This window comes from Homarus americanus, unplaced genomic scaffold (genome assembly GCF_018991925.1).
Source record: "Homarus americanus isolate GMGI-L3 unplaced genomic scaffold, GMGI_Hamer_2.0 scaffold31037, whole genome shotgun sequence".
Classification (NCBI taxonomy): domain Eukaryota; kingdom Metazoa; phylum Arthropoda; class Malacostraca; order Decapoda; family Nephropidae; genus Homarus; species Homarus americanus.
The window spans coordinates 6878551-6899573 of NW_024722227.1; the positions used below are offsets into that span (position 1 = coordinate 6878551).

A 21023-nucleotide genomic window follows, 5' to 3' on the forward strand; every position below is an offset into this window, starting at 1 on the left:
TGCGAGGAATAATCATCACACAACCTTCAGATAGTGATGAACTGAAGAGTTGCCCGCCTGACGCATGTACCATCACCATGTATGTACATTCTCTGTCCTCAAAACTAGGGTCCGCATTCCTCAAGCTTAGTGACATGAGAACGTGTCTAACTTTCTCACTTGAGCTAGATACATTACGGTTTAGACAAACACAAACATCAAGGGACTCGATACACACAAACCTCTAAGGTCTCTATATACACAAACATTAAGGGACTCTGTAAACACAAACACAAAGGGACTCGTAATTACCTCGTACTGTAACTAAATAGGTTCTCTTTTCTCCAGTTAGGGGAAATGCTTAAATTTACGAATTTTTTTTAACTTAGATGTTCACTGCAATCTTAAATTCATTTTTGTTGCTACATCAGCAAGAGGTATTCGTCTGTTGAAATACTGCCGCTGATTGACCGATTCGCTAACAGAAAGTATCGTGGTGATGTACAGTTTTTTCTTATTTCATTCATTATGAAATAAAATCAAGATTGAATGCTAATTTAACAATTTTCACGATATTTATTATTATTAATGTAAAATTTCACAGAATAATTATAAACATAACTGAGTCAGGTGAAATATTATTATTTTGTAGGTCAGCCAGCGAGACACTCGGGCTGGTGTGCGGCAGTAAGTTGTATTTTTATGTAAAGGTTTCATCGACATTCATCGTGGAGATTATCTAAACCTTCACATTCCTGAGACTTGTGAGTCGTGATGTACTGTACATACCAAATACAGATAGTATAATTTACTGAGTCAATCACAGCCGTAGATGTATAAACAATAAGAAAGCAGTCTATAGTCACTCAATGTTCCTATCAAGTCTAGCGTAATGTAACATAATTCATCACAGTTCAACTTAAGTCACAAGTAGTTTATAACAACCGTCTCCTGTATAAAAGCTTTATACTTTCCTCGTGCGCGATAACCAGTTCATTCATCTAGCTGTGTGTTGCGTTTATTTATACATTCACCTGGTTATCCTGATAAAACAAACCTTGCCACATGTTGCAAGATGTAGAATAATTTATGAGTTTGGTTTAAGTTCTACGGGGGTTTGTCCCAGCCATTAATTGACACTCATACGGTAGTTTTCTTGCCAGTCACTATCATTTATACCCTTAAAGATTTGAGTATGATATATGAGAGTGAAATACAAGTGGGTGATGGCGGTATTATTTGTGGGTCACAGCCTAAAGATCCTCCGAGATAGTTGCGATATATTCCTGGACCTAGTGTTTTCTCTCCACCTTCTTTATTACACAACTAAAGTGAGCCAGTCTAGAAATATTTCCGGGTCTTCAGGTAGAAGGAAAATATGCCTTCCGATGCTTTAAGAATTGCAGATATGGAAGCCACATATTGAGTGATGGTGAGACTACGAGATCTTTACCACAAAGGGGGGAGATACTAGTGTTGTGTTTCCCCCGGCATGGTGTGTGTGTGTGTGTGTGTGTGGCAACACGAGCGTGGGTGGGGAGTCTGGCGTCGCCGGTGGAGGGAGGGGTATGACTGTCAACAATCTGTTTCCATCATCATTACTCTGACCTGCATCTCTCTCTCTCTCTCTCTCTCTCTCTCTCTCTCCCTCACACAACACCACCTCATTTCCCCTTCTCTTCCTTCAGCTGTCAACCCCGTTCCCCGCCCTCCAATCCCTCCCTCCCCTCCATCCAACGAGTTCTCTCCCCCCAACCCCTTTCCCTTTACCCTCCTCCATCCTCTCCCTCCCCCACCCTCAACCTCTTCCTCCCCTCCCTCTACCCCTCCAAACTCTACGTGTGTACTTTGGACTCACAGCCACTCCTCCCGTGTACACACAGCTACACGTATCTGCGGAAAAGTAATTACAGGTACAGGTATGTATATATACATTCTTACATATACGCACAAGACCTACAGATAACCTGTTATTACATGTACACATCACCCCGCACGTGCACACGCAACTCTGCACTCATACACACAGGAGTCACACTCAAAAGGTACGTTCATATCCACACAGCACCCTAATGTGCACTTACAACAAGTGCACGTGTACACAAAAAACTTGTAAATGCGCAGTAAAAGGGGAGACGCGGCGCGCGGTGACATTTGCGCAGCTGCTGGGGTGAGTGACCCGCCATCTCTCGCGCGCTGTTATGGGTCTGACCTAGAAGTATACAATAGAGACAGCGTCTAACTCAACATTCATCACTGCCTGTCATGATGTCTTGGTCTGGATTGTCTGAGGTTCGTACGATAAAAATACTTCGTAAATGAAGATGTAATAATGCTCCTAACTAGTTAACTCAAAACATCAGAATTACACAGATTCTACTTTACCCTCACTTAGCATCAGTTAGTAGTTAAGTTTAAGAATCATATAATATTTTCCTAAAGATTCTTTGCTTTAATTCTGTTTCCTAAATGATGCTTATTGAACGTAGAGTCTTGGTGTACTTTTGATGTCATTATGTAAGAGTATCTCGTGTTTTGAGTTAACCAGTTAGGGACATTATTGCATCTTCACCTACGAGGTAATTTCACCATAAGAGCCTCACATAATCCAGGCCTAGAATATAGTTATTGCTTTCTATAGATGATAGCTTACGGTATTGATCAACCCTCACAGTTACAAAGATCCTCACGTTAAAATTTTTCCTCAACTGGAAATATGAGACTGTATCTAGCTGGCTTTCTTATGTTACTACACGAAGATGACGGTAGATAATGGCGTTGAAGAAACACAGAGACTCCCGTTACAGTACTAAATTATGTTCACGTATCTCCAGTGGCAGGAGTCAATTAACGTACAAAATTAATGCGTTCCAGGACATAGCTAACAAGTTGGGAGAGTTTATGAGAATATTTGAGTGAAGGTTCAATTTCTTATAGGTTTACATGCTTCAGTTTCACCCCTAAGTGTAGATAAAACAATTCATGGTGTATTTCAGGTGTCATGTTTGACGTCGGCGCCTGTCTTCGCGCGCCGAGTAGAAACAATTTCACATCAGTAGTTAGGACAAAACAATCACTTAAGGATCATTAAGCATACCAGCCCAGGTTTAAGATTTATTAAGGATGAAATATTTTTCTAGAAGTAACTAGCAAGATCTGTTGTACAATGTTGAATGAATTGCAGACACCACTTTGTAATTCTGCATTTCTTTCGCACCTGGGGAGTCTACTGTCTCGAGACTTGACACTGGCTGAGCTCCCTGGTCCGCGTGCTGTTATTGTTTTATCTCGTATCTGGTAAAGGGAGAAGTATCCAGGGACCAGGTACAGTGAGTGTACAACAAAAGCCCCCAGACAAATGCTTCCAGCACAAGTAATAATAAGAATATTTATAACATTATTTTATTCTTAATTATTTAGTTTACAGTTTATGACCCTAACTAACCTATTTTGCACTTTAACTGAGGGGCTTTTGTCCTACTTTGCACTTTAATTAACTCCGGGGTCTTTTGTCCTGGGTCTTTTGACCGGGAGGCTTTTGTCCGATGGGGCTTTTGTCCTGGGGGCTTTTGTCCGGACCCCAGGTAAAGTAGTCTCAGTACAATTTCGACGTATATTAACTATCGTTTTCTGCCGTAGTACTAAGTTTGCAAGATAGTCTGGTTTCTCACAACTCTACTTAGATAAAAAAAAAGAAGAATTCCAACTCAAAAACATTTGAATGGTAGAAATCCTTATTATATCGTCCTTATTGATGTGCGGTGGTGATACTGAGAACACTTCCTGCACTGTGTGTGTGTGTTGGTCGAGGGTGCGGCATGAGGTCTTTTGTACACAGTATTAGCTTACATGTCACTGTAGATTAAGTCCTCCAGCTCGGCTGACCGTGGTAAGTCTGTACAGAGCTAGTAAGGTTACTCTTTTAAAATATTGTTACGTCCGAATTTAAACATTTGTCTCATACTTTAAAAAACTATAAATATCTTTGTGGTGACATATATTGTCCTGGTTTACGATCTAACGAAATAAGTTTCACCAGAGCAAAGAATCGATTCCAGTGAGCAGTGCAAATAATCGTGGTAGTGGGCGAGGTGGGGAAGGTGGTGACGTCACTTTTGGCCAACTGACAAGGGAGGTTCGAGCCCTTGGTAACTAAGCGAGAATTTCCGGTGAAGGACGACCGCTGCACCACAAAAGGCGTCAACACAACGCTGATAATCAAGTCTGGGGACTCTCAGTGACTCTATCACTCGCTCACACTACTCTGGCGCCTTATTGGGCTCGCTATAAACGTGTCCGAGATAATGATGCCAGCATGTCTTCCAGAAGTGCAATTTCCGCCGTACATCTTAAGTTTCTTGTAGTAATTTTTTGTAAAGTTGTACTACCATACATGCAGCTGTTAAAAAGACACTATACCAGGATTTCTTCAGTATTCATATACACAATTATACGTATAGGACACTGAACATATGCCCGTCTGCATATGTTATGTTTTCCTTTTGGGTCACCCCCTCCCCCCTCGACCGCCTCACCTATACTCCGGGGTGGCCTCTCCCTCATAACCTCCACACAGTGACCGCCATCATGCGTTCAATTATTCTTCACTTCCAAAGTAAAATTAACAAAGTCTTACATTAATGTCCGTCCATCTTTACATTTCATATTTCGAAACCCAAGAGTTACTGGGAAAACAGGTGTTGCGTCTCTCGCTGCCTGATGAGAGAAACGTTTTAAATTAACGCAGCGGGAGACTTGGCTCACTTGTGACCCAGCCAGTGTCTGCACTCTCACTTTCTCCAACCTCGTACGTAACACCAATTCTTTATCAATTTCTTTATATTGTACTTATAATGTTTGCATTCCTAGTAAATGTTTATTTTATTAAGATATTCTTAAACTAACAACATCATTATCTGTGAATGTTATAGCGATTCTAAAAAAAATTATTTGGATTTTATTTGCCTAGTCTACGTGCCTCATATGAGTCAGATTTCTTGGTCAAATGCAACTATGAATATAATAAATGTGGTTACGACTTTAGATTATATATATTTATCATGATCGGCATCTCTGTTTATATATAACAAGATATGACTGTTTTTTCGTGCCCAAAAATAAATGTGTTTTTCTTTTGTGTTTACTGTTATGATGTTTCGTTAATATATATATAAAGAAGTAAAATCTTCTTCACCCGCCATAACCTTGACCTTAACATAATTCACTTCCGTTACTGTAACTGTGTTTACGTCTCAGTGTTTCCTCATATGACTTACTCCCAGAAGGAAATTGATTGACATAATGTACACAGTTTATGAGTCACTCTCAGGTGCTGGCTGATATCACCACCACCCTCGACCAGTAGTTCTTCTCATCAAATAGTTCTACTCCACTAGTATCTACATTCCTCGAGTACCTCTGCTCAACAATCCCCTCTGTTCCACTAGTACCTCTGCTTCACGAGTATCTCTATTCCACTAGTACCTCTGCTCCACTAGTATCTCTACTCCACTAGTAGTTCTGCTCTACTAGTAATTCTACTCCACTAGTAGTTCTGCCCCACTAGTAGTTTTACTCCACTAGTACCTCTGCTCCGTAAGTACTTCTGCTCCACTAGTAGCTCTACTCCACTAGTATCTCTAATCCACTAGTACCTTTGCTGCACTAGCACCTTTGCTGCACTAGTACCTCTGCTGCATTAGTACCTCTGCTCTGCTAGTACCGCTGCCCAACTAGTAGCTCTGCTTCACTAGTACCTCTGCTTCACTAGTACCACTGCTCACTAGTACCTCTACTCCACTAGTTTCTCTACTGCACTAGTACCTCTGCTCAAACAGTTTAATATTTACAATCTATATAGTCGTAAGTACATGATGCAATGCGTCTGTGTGGATCTGAAATTTGGCATGAAGAGTCACATGCAGCCCAGAAGTGTCAAGAAGGTTAAATTTTGTATACTTGAGCATGGAGTTCAAATTGACTGATCCATAACTGAGGACCTCGGGAGTTAACACACGGAGCCCTGTGGGACCTAAATGGACATTTTTGCGAGAAGCATTCTGAAGTCAGGATTCTGAACAGCCATGTAAATAGTGAGAAAACGCACTCAGGTGCCCCGTGACTCCATCATTAATGTTATTTTAACACGGAGATCACAAGCCGACCCGCTTATTGTGACATCGAAATCGTCATCTTTTCTGAGTCACGTGATGAGGATGGCCATGTGAAGTCAATAAAGAACAGCGACACTTCGGCTATTTCGGGTCACATTAATGGAGACGGTTGAGTGAAACCAAGCTGGGACAGCGACAATGTGAGGTCGTGTGATGACTATTGGTTGTGGCTGGAGTCAGTAGGCTTTTACCACTTGTACTCTGACCTGATAGCACCACCATCTGTTATATTTTCTCAGAATAACGACCTTTTTGATTTGGTATGGATTTTTTATCACGCCGTCTTATTTTTCAGTATTCATAAACCCTAATTTACATTTCTCGAAAATGGTCACCCAGCCCTAAGTATGGCAAGGGTCTGCCCCGAGCCAATATGGCTACGTTTTACTGACACCATTGAAAACTTTAGCGACATTTTCACATTTCCTCAACTCAACTCACACGCAATACATGATTGTGTGTTCCGAAATGTAAGTTGTAGAGATGTCAGGTTAAATTATTTCAGAAAAATAGCTGTGGATCATCTACACCGGGGAGAATTTTGTACAGTACGTAACATACCATGAATGAGTCTAACAGGATAGTATAGACAGTGACCTAATATGGAGCTTCAGGACTCACTTTATAATTCGCTGGTGTGCAGAGTTTCGATTTATTTTGTATTTTAGTCCCTTGTCGCTTTCCACGTCTTTCTTACGCCATTTCTTCCTTTTCTTAAAGTCTCTCTCCATCATGATCCAACCCACGCAAAAAGTGAGTGATGAAAAGCTAATAGATGATATGGTACTTGTGTTCATCATATTAGTATTAGCTGTGTTAAATAGTTATTGATAAGGACACCTCCCTTTTACATTTTTGCATATGTTTGTATTGAGTTAGACCTACTCTATACGCAGCTGCTGCTATCTTGCGGGAGACGCAACGACTAGTCCCTTCCAGTGGGACTCGTGAGATTCTTAACGCTGGGTTCTCAGGATTCAAAATTTTAATCTACTAAATGCTATGTACATAAAGGCTGACAAATCACATGTTCAATATAGATGCTGATAACCACAAAGTCACCCATACATGGACACAGGGTAGTGACAACACCTACACATGGACACTGGGTAGTGACAACGCCTACACATGGACACAGGGTAGTGAAAACACCTACACATGGACACAGAGTAGTGACAACACCTACACGTGGGCACAGGGTAGTGACAACACCTACACATGGACACAGGGTAGTGACAACACCTACACATGGACACAGGGCAGTGACAACACCTACACATGGACACAGGGTAGACAACACCACACATGGACACGAAGTGACAACACCTACACATGGACACAGGGTGTGACAACACCTACACATGGACACAGGGTAGTGACAACACCTACACATGGACACGGAAGTGACAACACCTACACATGGACACAGGGTAGTGACAACACCTACACATGGACACAGGGTAGTGACAACACCTACACATGGACACGGAAGTGACAACACCTACACATGGACACAGGGTAGTGACAACACCTACACGTGGGCACAGGGTAGTGACAACACCTACACATGGACACAGGGTAGTGACAACGGGAATGGGACAACTGGCCGCCGCCATCTGGCCGCAGCCCAGTTTGGTTAGGTTAGGTTAGGTTAGGTTAGGTTGTCAACAAAAAGTTCCATATGGCGGCCAGTAAAAAGCGGCGAGTTTCCCGCGGCCAGTGAGGCTGCGGCCAGATGGCGGCGGCCAGTTGTCCTAGACCCAGTGACAACACCTACACGTGGGCACAGTCGCCCTCGTAAAACATTCAATTCAATTCCATTCCTGTTGCGTAAACGTATAATTATCTGTTAGAAGGGTCTATAATCTCTTGTTAATAATATTGTCTGCCTGGCCAGAGTGTGCAGTGATGTGGCCAGACTCAGGGTATGTCTGGGTGACCATAGTGACTCAGCAAGTGATTGTAAAGCCAGACACAAGTCTCTGTGGTCACTAGGAGAGACGTTGAGGGCAGACACAGCAGGAAGTAGGAACTTAAACCACAAAAGGGAGACTTATTTACTGAGTAAGATGCTTGGAGTGGTAGGGTTGTCAAGTAGTTGAAAAATGAAGGTTTTACTAGGAGCAGCACCCGTGCCGCGGTCCAGATTCACAAAGGACTTCAGGGTGACTTCCTTGTAACTGAAGATTTAAGAATTTATACAGCTAACTGGCGTAAGGAAAGTACAGTACAAAAATAATACAAAAAATACAAAAGTACAGTGAGAGCCCGCCTTAATTAGACATGTTCACTTACCATCAGTTAGGAGGAAAAATAAAAATATACGATAAAATGAAAAATATACAACACAAGACACATATCACAGACATTTTCATTACATACAACACGCACATAAGTAAAGTAAAACTGACAGCTAATAACACCGTACAAACAAAAAGACACGGGCTACACCATCACAAAAAAAAAGAGAAACATCACCTGATTGACCATTTCATCTGGACTGTCATTGATTCACCATTATATCACCCATTCATATCTTAACTCATGAATTACAATACCAAGAAAAAAGAAGATTTAAGACCATCAGAGTAATATAGTGCAAGATTGAAAACCAAAAATGAAAATAAAAAGCTCAAGAATGATCCAAAAGAAGAAAGAAGACATCAGCTCCGGGAGAAATAGCCGAAAGGCGAATTGGCCAGTAATCCCCAAACAAACCAAGATCCTGTACCTTAATTTTATCCCTACAGTAAATATAACTTTTAAGATTGTCTATGTGTAGTTTTTATTTATGTTTTTGGAGATTATTTCTGCACCTTTAAGTCTACCAGTTTTGTGCATTTTTGTTGCTTCAATATCGAGGAATATTTATCTTAACAAACCTTTATGAATCCGGACCCTGGCGGTGCTGCTCCATAAACATGACGATCAGAAAGAGGAGAAAGGAAACAAGTAAGCCTGAAGGAAAGGAAAAAAAAAAGCCTTGCACTACAGGACCCAATTTAAGGTTTATATATATACAGCTTGCGTAGTGACACTGGCCTAGTCTGCACCTGGTGAAGACGGCTGTGGCGCAAATATATATGATGGTTTTCTGTGGTAATGATTTTAATTTCACTCAGAAACTTATCGGGTGACGTGTGACAATATCCGTGGCTTCCTGAAATATCAACAGTTTAAGCAGATACAGATAAAAAAAATTATGCATCAACAATTATATTGGCATGGTTGAACCTTTCGAGTGCTCTTGAAGGCAATATATATATACTCGTACTAGGCTAAGCAGTGAGTTGAGATTAGAACAGTTATTTAGTCAGCTATGCAGTGTTTTCTAAAAAGACAGTGCGATGAAAAGTAAATTAATAAAGGAGGGAGGTCAACAAAGGAGATATAAAACAAGTGGAAAGAATGTCGGCGACTCCTCTTTGATCTTCCATTTTAAGGGAATCAAGAAATGTCTTGTTTGAGGTCATTCTTTGCTCACCTCCTTGTAGCTCTCCCACAAACGTTGGGTTGTTGCTCGAAAGATCACACACACACAGTTGCAGGAGGTATAAAAAATATATATATTAATAATCCTTTCCTCGTCACGAAAACCATATTTTATTGATATACCATACAGTAGCATCTCAACATGATTTACGGAAACAGAAAGTAAATAAACACATAACAAAGGCGGTAGAGGTGGGGTATATCATCATGAACGACTCATATTGTCTGGATGGTGGTGTCGCCGGGCTGGGAGCTAGGCTATTGTACCTTACACAATCGCAAAGTTAGAGAGCGTTCGTGTGCCAGGCTGTGGTTGGTTGGAACGTATGACGTGTATTTCTATAAACAGATCTGAGGTTTGTGAAACACCAAGATTTAGTTTAGATTAAAGTTAGTGAAGTAAAATTAGAGAGGTTAAATCTGCTTCTGAAACATGACGTCATGTCCACCAGCCAACTCCAACCTGACTGACGGTGTCTCCAGACGGCTGTGGTTATACAAGGCTTAGTTGAGGGAAGAATTAAAGGTAGATTTATGACAGGTAACAATAGATTTACTACAAGAAGTAAATTTACTACACGTAGAAGTATATTTACGACAAGTAAAGGCAAATGAACTTTTAGAGGTTTAGGAAGGCATTAAAGACTTAGGGAAAGCAGAGGTAAATAAACAAACGAAGTAAACGTTAATTTGAGATAGAATTATGTAACTTTTTGAGGGGAAAAGAACCCACAGTGATGATGATTTGTAATTCTATTGAGCTCCATAATCCTCTGGCATTTATTGTTTTTTGTTTTTGTTTTCGTTTTCAGGAGAGAAATTCCATCTCTCTCTTCCCAGCCATTTTCTTTGTTGCCTATTTTTTTCATAATTTCTCATTCTCCCCGTTCATACTTTTTCAGTCCTGTTCCCCGTTTCCTTTTCCTATCCTATTCTCTTTCTCATCCTATTGCTTCTTTTGTTCTCATCTTTCTGTCCCATTTCTCTTTTATCCTTCTCTCTTCTCCAATAATTTATTCCTTTCCCTTCCCGTTTTTTTCTTCCTATTCTCCATTTTTTATTATTTTACTTTCTTTGTTATCTACTTTCTCTAAATATCAATATTGTCTATTCTCCTTTCACCCACACACTCTCCGTCCCCGTTTATTTGTACTTTCTCTTTTTGTCTTTGTTCTTTTCTTTGTCTTCATTCTTTTTGGTATAATTTCGTGTATTTTACTTCTCCTGCTTTTTGTTCTACTCATTTTTATTCTCTTTATTTCCTTACACTTTTTATATATTTTATTGTCATCTTTGTCTCCTATTCTTCTGGTATTCTTTTTTGTTTTAGATCTCTTATCTTTTTCCAGGTGTTTTATACCTCTTCTACCCCTCCTCTTCTTCTCCACCTTCTCTCCTTCTCACCTGTTTATCCTTTTCTCTTCCTTTTCTCCACTTTCTGCCTCCTTTCCTCCGTTTCTCCTCTGTCTCTTTTGGCTTCTCTAGTTCTTCTCTTCTTCTCACTTATTCAACCCTTACCTCCTTCCCTCCCTTCCTCTTCTCTTCGCTCACTCACTAAGACTCAGTACAACGAAAAGTGAAATTATCTCTTAAAGTCTCCTCAGAAATTTATGTTCGTCCTCCTCTCATTTAACAATATAATGGTGACTGCTACTTGGTGCTCGATGACGGCTGGTGACGGTCGGTAACTGCTAGTGGCCTTTGGCGACGGTGTTAAAGAGTTTCATCAGAACCAATGTAGTCGAGACTCGCTAAGGAGACATCACGCGGTACTCGTTGGTCTCATTAAACATTCCTGCGTAAAAAAAATATATAAATAAATAAATAAATAAAAATATCCCCAATATACACTAACGTTCTTACTCCGATGTCACTCAAATCGAATTACAAGAAAGATGGCTGCACGTCAAGTTGATATAAGCTCTGTGTCATTCAAAAATAAATAAAAATTATTCGGACTTTAATTGCAATACTTGTAGACAGAGAAGAAGAATTAGTGAGAAAACGGGTGTGGCTTCAGCATCTTTTGTCCACAAAATTCTGGTAGCTTCACAATCCATCTTGTTGATATGTATCGTTATGGGTTGTGGTTTGGTTGACGTAAACAAATGTCAAATGGCCATTCAAAGACATTATATATAGATTATAAGGGTGATCACTTTGCTAATACCAATAAAAATTTTGCATTTTATTTATATACGATTATTTTTAGTGAACATTTATAATTTGACCATTGTATTTCAACATTAGATATTATAATAGCTGAAGTGAATTGAAAATCCCGTCGCTTTGCACCGGAAATTCCCATTTGTTTCTAAGTCCTGAAATCGCCGTTTTCAGGCATAAAATCCGAGTACGGCAGGATCACCGTCTCCTCCCGATGAATAAGGAAATTATGCCCTATAACACTCCAGGCAAGACTAAGACAAGCGACGGCGGTAATTGACAAGTGTTTATCATACATTACATTTATATAAAAATTGCTGAACTTTAACTAAGAGACTATAATGATATTATCACTGCAGGTGGGCTAACTTACAAGTCAACGTGACAGCATTTCTTGTCACTGAAACTGAACAGTGTACAGCCACCACGCTCTGTCCTGTCCTCCTGAGATAAACAATTTATCTGTTGGCACCTGTGGCACTCTGAGGTTGATGACCCCAGGATCACCATGATGAACCTTCACCTTAACCTACCATGATGAACCTTCACCTACCATGATGAACCTTCACCTTAACCTACCGTGATGAACCTTCACCTTAACCTACCGTGATGAACCTTCACCTTAACCTACCATGATGAACCTTCACCTTAACCTACCGTGATGAACCTTCACCTTAACCTACCATGATGAATCTTCACCTTAACCTACCATGATGAATCTTCACCTTAACCTACCGTGATGAACCTTCACCTTAACCTACCATGATGAACCTTCACCTTAACCTACCATGATGAATCTTCACCTTAACCTACCGCGATGAATCTTCACCTTAACCTACCATGATGAACCTTCACCTTAACCTACCATGATGAATCTTCACCTTAACCTACCATGATGAATCGTCACCTTAACCTACCGTGATGAGCCTTCACCTTAACCTACCATGATGAATCTTCACCTTAACCTACCATGATGAATCTTCACCTTAACCTACCGTGATGAACCTTCACCTTAATCCTTACCACATAAATCTTCACCTTTAACTCACCATGATGAATCTTCACCTTAACCTACCGCATAAACCTCACCTTAACCTACTATGATGAATCTTCACCTTAACCTACCGTGATGAATCTTCACCTTAACCTACCGTGATGAACCTTCACCTACCATGAGAACCTTTCACCTTTAACCTACCGTGATGAACCTTCACCTAACCTACCATGATGAACCTTCACCTTAACCTACCATGATGAACCTTCACCCTTAACCTACCATGATGAACTCATCTACCATGCGATGAACTTTCACCTTAACCCACTATGATGAACCTTCACCTTAACCTACCATGATGAACTTCACCTAACTCTACCGTGATGAACCTTCACCTTAACCTACCATGATGACCTCCACCTACCATGATGAACCTCATCTACTATGATGAACCTTCACCTACCATGATGAACCTTCACCTGAACCTACCATGATAAACCTTCTCACCTTAACCTACCATGATGAACCTTCAACTTAACCCACTATGATGAACCTTCAATCCTACCATGATGAACCTCACCTACCATGATGAACCTTCACCTACCATGATGAACCTTCACCCACTAAGATGAACCTTTCACCTTAACCTACCATGATGAACGTTCACCTCCCATGATGAACCTTCACCTACCATGATGAACTCCTCCACCTTAACCTACCATGATGAACCTTCACCTAATCCTACCATGATGAACCTTCACCACCATGATGAACCTTCACCTACCATGATGAACCTCCACCTTAACCTACCATGATGAACTCACCTAATCCTACCATGATGAAACCTCACCTACCATGATGAACCTCACCTACCATGATGAACCCTTTCTACCTACCATGATGAACTCCACCTTAACTCATGATGAACTTTCACCTTAACCTACCATGATGAACCTTTCACCTACCATGATGAACCTTCAAATTTTAACTCTACCATGATGAACCTCCACCTTAACCTACCATGATGAACCTTCACCTTAACCTACCATGATAAACCTTCACCTTAACCTACCATGATGAACCTTCAACTTAACCTACCATGATGAACCTTCACCTTAACCTACCATGATGAACCTTTAACTTAACCTACCATGATGAACCTTCACCTTAACCTACCATGATAAACCTTCACCTTAACCTACCATGATAAACCTTCACCTTAACCTACCATGATGAACCTTCACCTTAACCTACCATGATAAACCTTCACCTTAACCTACCATGATGAACCTTCACCTTAACCTACCATGATGAACCTTCAACTTAACCTACCATGATGAACCTTCACCTTAACCTACCATGATGAACCTTCAACTTAACCTACCATGATAGACCTTCAACTTAACTTTTACCATGATGAACCTTCACCGTGACCATCGCAAAACCTTAATCTTTATAATTGTCTACCAAAAAACAGAACTTCCATCCGCTTTACGGAACCTTTAAGTTACTGTATCTGCTCTGAAATAGATCCTATGTTCTCCATATTGTTATAGTCTCTATGTTGGCACAGGTCCTTTGTTGGCCAAGATCTCCTGTTGGCAAAGATCCCATGTTGGCATAAATCCCATGTTGGAACAGTCTTCATGCTGGCAATCTCCATGTTGACACAGGCCCCATGTTGGCACATATTCCATGCCAGCAAAGTCTCCATGTTGGCACAGTATCCATATTGGCACAGTATCCATATTGGCGCAGTCTCCATGTTGGTATAGTCTCCATGTTGGTACAGTCTCCATGTTGGCAGAGTTTCTATGTTGCCATAGTCTCCAAGTTGGCGAAGATGCCATGTTGGCACAGATCCCTTTTCGGTATAGACCACCACATGTTGGCACAGAACACATGTTGACACAGTCTTCGTGTTGGCACATTCTCTATGTTGGCTTAGTCTCCATGTTGGCTAAAATACCATATTGGCACAGATTTCTTTTTGACACAGACCCCATGTTGGCACAGACCCCATGTTGGCACAGACTCCATGTTGGCAGTGATTATACGAGAGATCAGAAACAGTCATTCATACCTTTCGTCACTAAGTGGTGCCAAATTGGGAGATTTATATTTATATTTATTATTATTATTATTATTATTTTTTTTTTTTTTTTTTTATTATTATTATTATTATATTATTATTATTATTATTATTATTATTATTATTATTATTTATTATTATTATTATTATTATTATTATTATTATTATTATTATTATTATTATTATTATTATTATTATTATTATTATTATTATTATTATTATTATTATTATTATTATAATAATATTTTCGCCCCAGGCCCTGATGTAGGTCATTGACCTGTGCCCTGGTGGGCTAATCCGGTAAAAAAAAAAACACAACGTTAAGTAGTGTCCACTTGGGGAAGGGAACATGTTCCACTCGAAGAAGAAAAAAAATGCGCATTTTGCATTCTGGAGAACTTCAGACATTTATGTACACTTAAAAGATTGAAATCATATTTTCATTATCAACAGTGGGCTTATATACTAAGAGAATCACTGTTCTCTTTGAATTAGCGAAAGTATTTTTGCCTATTTGCATGCGGTTTGTCACAGCTTGTAGAAATACTCTTTTGCCCTCGATGACGGCAATTTGAAACTGGAAAATAAACAACGATCAATCTTTATCCAGTATGAATCACTTTGCTGTTATGATGATAATAACGAAATTTGAACTAGTTAATATGGTGTAAGAGCTAAAGATGGCCGCGGCTTCCTTCTCCAAAACGCGCTGAGTAATGCGTCAGTCAGCCAAAGTACAACCACCTTCACACGCAAATGCTCATCGAGACTCTCGCTAATTGGCCAATGAAGAGTTAAGTGCATGCGCACGACTATCACGTCACATCGACACTCACTGATTGGCCAAGAAATTAAATTATTAAAGTGAAAATAACTTGAAAACTATAAATTTGTGACGGAAACAATAAATTATATTTTTTTTTCTCCTCTCCATATATGACTCAATATATAAGTAGTTGTTGGCAACTACAAGATATTAACCCTGATATACTTTTCAATTCAAGATTTTTCACACACGAAGGAGTTTACTCACTCAGAAAAAGATGAATTGCTTGGCCTGGTTACTCGTCACCGCTGAAACATGTGGTAACATAGAAAATGTTTGAGGAAGAGAGAATTTTCGTTCTCTAACTCTCTTATTTTCTTTTAACAGTTGCATTCACCATCCTTATCCCCCCACCCCCCTGTTAGTAACACGTCGGGTTCATTTTTGGTTCGTCGGGAATCCGTTTTAATTATGTTGGGTCTTTTCGGTCCGCAAAAATTAAAATATATATTAGGCGGGTCGTGCGGGTCGGGTCGTGTTGTGTCTCTTCAACAAAGCGTGTTGGCACTCTGGTCTGTGTTGGCACTCTGGTCTGTGTTGGCACTCTGGTCTGTGTTGTTGAGCAGCGGTAAGTGGACAGTGATTACATAAGAACATCAAGATCGTCTTAGTGATGTGAATGAGTAAATCGGTGTAGGATTTTTAACGTTATTCGCCATTCTATATTGAAAAATACTTTTTACTGACCGGAGGAATAGGCCGGGAGGTATACAACCACAAAATCATTGCCATACAACAATATTAATTCTTTTCTTTTTTTTCTTTTTTTTTTATTCAGAAAATTTTAAATGAGTTGTGCTCATGGCTGTGAATGACCATCCAAAGGCCGACCAGAGAGTAAAGTATTGTGCTTTTAGCTAAGACAGTCCATAATGACAACAATGACTGTGGTGCAGGTTGTAAATAAATTGAAGTGAAAAAAAAATGGGATAAGCAAACAGGCACAGTTGCCTGGGAGTAACTGAGACAAAATTCGTTGATGAGAACTGGAATAGAGAGTAAGAGTAAATAATATTTAAAAAAAAAAAGCTGAAGGTAAATCAGGCAAATAAATTATTGGGTCGTTCAGATATCTAGACGGTCCGTCCTTCGTAACGATCTTCAAGAGTGAAGTGCTTCCCCATCTAGAGTATTGTCACCCCGTCTGGTCCCCGAGATATGCTAGAGACTGTCAATTGATTGAAAATGTACATAGTGCCTGCTCTACGAATCCTCAGTTAACCAGAGAGATTAGAGCGCCTGTAACTGCCTAGCTTATACTGTACAGACGGGCAAGGGGCGACCTAATCGAGGTGTATAAACATCTCAGGGTGACACTACTCAGTCGAGAGTCCATACCTGGAGCTGGCGGACGTCCGCCTCCACAAGGGATCACAGCTCAAGGTTGAAGAAGCCACAGGTCCAGAAAACTGTGAAGGCAAACTTTTCGGAGTGAGAGTTGTGAAATCTTGGAACAATCTGCCAGATAGGGTTGTGACGACGCCGAGTGTGTGCTCATTCGAGGCCAGACTTAACCAACACTGGTGCAGGTTCCGATATATTCAGGAGCCAGTGCATGCCCAGCCAGTACTTGCCTACAGTGCATAACAGAGACTTGACCAACCGTCCAAGGGGCTAACGAACCGATCAGTGGCGAAGAGGATAAAAGTAAAAAGTAAAAGGAAAAAAAAATTCCGAAAAGAACCATTGTTATTTTTTATTATTGTTCAGAGACTTGAACTGGAAGTTGTGAGGAAAGGCTGAGTGAGACGTTACCCACACCAGGTTAAAATTTTCTTCTTGCCTGAAGTCATGGTGTGGAGGTTTATTTTGTACACACACACACACACACACACTTAAACATATAATAAGACATTTACAAAACAAACTTTAAACGTCTGATAATTCTTCATTAAATTTATACAAACTTTAAAGAAAACACATTTTCTTAATTTGATATTTGTGTATAATAATTTCATATTTATTTCGTTATTTCTTGCGTTTAACTCACTCACAGTAGAATAATTGTCATTTAATTTTTTCTCTGTCAAGTTTGCGCCCTTTCTTCTTTCATTCTCTCAAACTTTGTCGCACTCCCTTCCACCATCACACCTTCCTTTTCTCCCTACCTCCCTTTTCCCTCCCTCCCTTTTCCATCCCTCCCTTTTCCCTCCCTCCCTTTTCCATCCCTCCCTTCCATGCCGTCCATCACAGCCCTCCATTAAACTGTACAATATTTCTCATTTCAGTGATAGACTGGCTGGAGGACACGGGCTCCATCTTGCCTATTCTGGGTAAGTACCGAGTATCCTGGGGAAATAGGCGCTATTCTTCATATACTGGGTAACCAGGGTAAGTACCGGGCATCTGTCATAAACTGGTATCTTCATATAATGGAGAGGCACTGGGCAGCCTTCATATACTGGGTAAGTACTGGGCATCTTTAATAAACTGAGGAAGTACCAGGTATCCTAAGTTTATATATATATATATATATATATATATATATATATATATATATATATATATATATATATATATATATATATATATATATATATATATATATATATATATATATATATATATATATATATATATATATATATATATATATATATATATATATATATATATATATATATATATATATATATATATATATTGGGCTCAAAGACTGAAAACGACCACAATTCGTTGTGGGTGTTTTCAAAAGAACCAGAAAGCGAAATTTTGCGTCTTGGGTTTTCCCAATAGATACAATCTAACCTAACCTAACAAAGGTAACCTAAACTAACCTTACCTAACCTGTAGCAAAATTTCTCCCTCCTGGATATTTTCCAAACAACCACAACGCGTTGTGGTTAGTTTTCGTTCATTGAGCCCAACATATGCAGAAAGACTTCAGTCTTAAGCAAGATTTGGGGTTGCAGCTTAAGTAAATTTATCTACATACTATACAGTACATATGTATTTTTCTCCATTTTTTTTTATATATTACCACAACATCGTATTTCTATATTTCTATAATGTCTCTTACTCCTGCAGAAGAGTCGGCGCCACCAAAGCTCCCAGTGCGGTACGAGGACTTGTCTTTCGCCGAAGGCAGAGGAGAGGCAGTTCACCTCCCTGGCGGGTGTACGATATCTGGCTCCCAGTACTCCCAGCTCCAGAACTTTATGAAGGCTCCCAGTATCGAAAACTGGTAAGAATGTATAAGGAACTTTGCCTCAGTGGGTGTTAAGAGTACCTTGAAGTGCCGGAAACACGAGGGAATTTTACCTCACTACAGGTTAGGTGCGAGAAACTTATAACCGGTGAAAACTTGCCTAGAACTTTATCTATTGTGCATGAGAACTGAGGGTAAGTGGAGGCTATAACGACAAACATACTGTAGATTATAACAATGTTAACAGGTATCATTATTAACCGTCAGTAACACTCTCCTGATCTGTCACTGGCCCGGGGTGACTCGGATTATACTTGGTGGACTGGGGTTGAAGAAGTAGGACATTTGTGTTACTAACGAATTCCGCTGAGCCAGATTTTTTTAAAACTTAATATCAATAATGACTAATTCATTGTCGAATAAATTTCGCTTAAACAATACTGGAGAAGCTAGCATGTAGTAGACTAAATTCCTTCTGCAATGCCAATAACATCTTTACAGGCTCCTAGTTTGGATTTAGAGCTAGAAGGTCGACTGAGAGTGCTCTGCTATCCTTTACTAATGACATCTAAAATTCCTTTGATGACAGTCAGTTCACAGTCGGAATATTCTTGGCCCTCTCTAAAGCCTTCGATACTGTCGACCATACCATCCTCCTCAACATTACAGCATTAGGGGCCTGTCCCACAATTGGTTTACCTCATATCTGTCCAACAGGATGCAGTATGTCTGCTATAATAATCACCAATCTGACTCCTCGCCAATCTTGTATGGCGTCCCCCAAGGTTCCTCCATTCTCGTTCCAGTACTGTTTTTGTTGTACGTAAACGACATAGTCCACGCCAGCACACTCATAAAATACAACTTATTTACAGACGATAGTAATCTCTATGCAAGCAACTCAGACCTCCATTCCTTGATGACAACTATGAACACTGAATTGACTTAAGTCAGGCAGGACCTGGGTAATAAGTAATAAACTGATCTTAAACCTTGAGAAAACCCACTACACGATCTTTCACAGAAGGAAAAACTTACCCTCAGACTTGGACCCCCTGTACCTTGGTAATACAGTCCTCAAACGCGAACAAAATACTAAATTCCTCGGAGTTATTGTTGATGAGAAACTTAACTGGAGAAACCACATGCAAGCCATTCACAGTAAAGTCAATAAACAGTGCGGTATCATGTATCACACTCGACAGTCACTCACTCTCACAGCAATGAAAGAAATCTGTCATGATCTTGTTTACCAACACCTGATACAGTGTCACACTCTATGGGTGGTCTCTCTCTCTTCAAAAACACAATCTCTGGTTACTGCAAAAAAGAGAGTTGTACGGACAATGACCTACTTAAAAAAAACAGATCACACAAACGAAAAATTTGATAAATTGAAAACGTTAAAATTCAAAGATATTAACACCAACTGCTGTGCCCTCTTTGTTTACAAATCTGTCAATCACTTGCTTGACAATAATTATTTCCAGTGCCGGAAAAATCAGAGATACAACTTAAGGCACCCAGAGCTACTAAGACCACCCCCCATGTGCTCCTTCCGAGCAAAGACTACGCTCCCTTCCTTTAAATCATCTCTTAAAAAATATCTATTGTCTAAGTATTAATATTTCTTGTAATACCTACTGTATTTACAGTACCTGCTTTTATTGTACCATCAAAACCGTTTTATCGGAAATTATCATGTAAATAGATAAGAAATTACCATTGCAATAAACATAATTGCCAACTAGACATAATCCTGACAGCTCTGTCCTCTTGTTCAACCTTAATACTGTACAACCCATGTGGTACTGCTTCCCCATTATACTTATGTTTTTTTTTTCAATTCCACTGTAATTTATGTATATACTTACAAGGTATAATATAAATAAAAAAAATAAGCTAAAAAAAATAATAATAATAAATAAATAAAATAAATAAATATTGAAGTGATAACTGTGGTAACATTATTAGATGTTCTTATTACCACCATGCTATTGTACTATTCCAGATGTTACTAAATTTTACATAATACTTCCTTGAGATAAATGTACAGTATATATCAGGTGCCTAAAAGAGAGCTCAGGCTCTCAACTGGCTCAGCCATGTTAATATTGTTATTATTATCCACTCTGTATCTGTGTTTTTCTGGC

General features: G+C 39.6%; 1 protein-coding gene across 1 annotated transcript in view; it reads left to right on the top strand.

The window, feature by feature from the left end:
* LOC121862343 overlaps window positions 1-21023 on the top strand; it is a 57099-nt gene that overhangs the window by 30344 nt on the left and 5732 nt on the right. The window contains exons 3-4 of the mRNA XM_042360564.1: window positions 17951-17995; window positions 18750-18906. Of these exons, the coding sequence (XP_042216498.1) occupies window positions 17951-17995; window positions 18750-18906 (202 nt within the window). The remainder of the gene's footprint in view (window positions 1-17950; window positions 17996-18749; window positions 18907-21023) is intronic.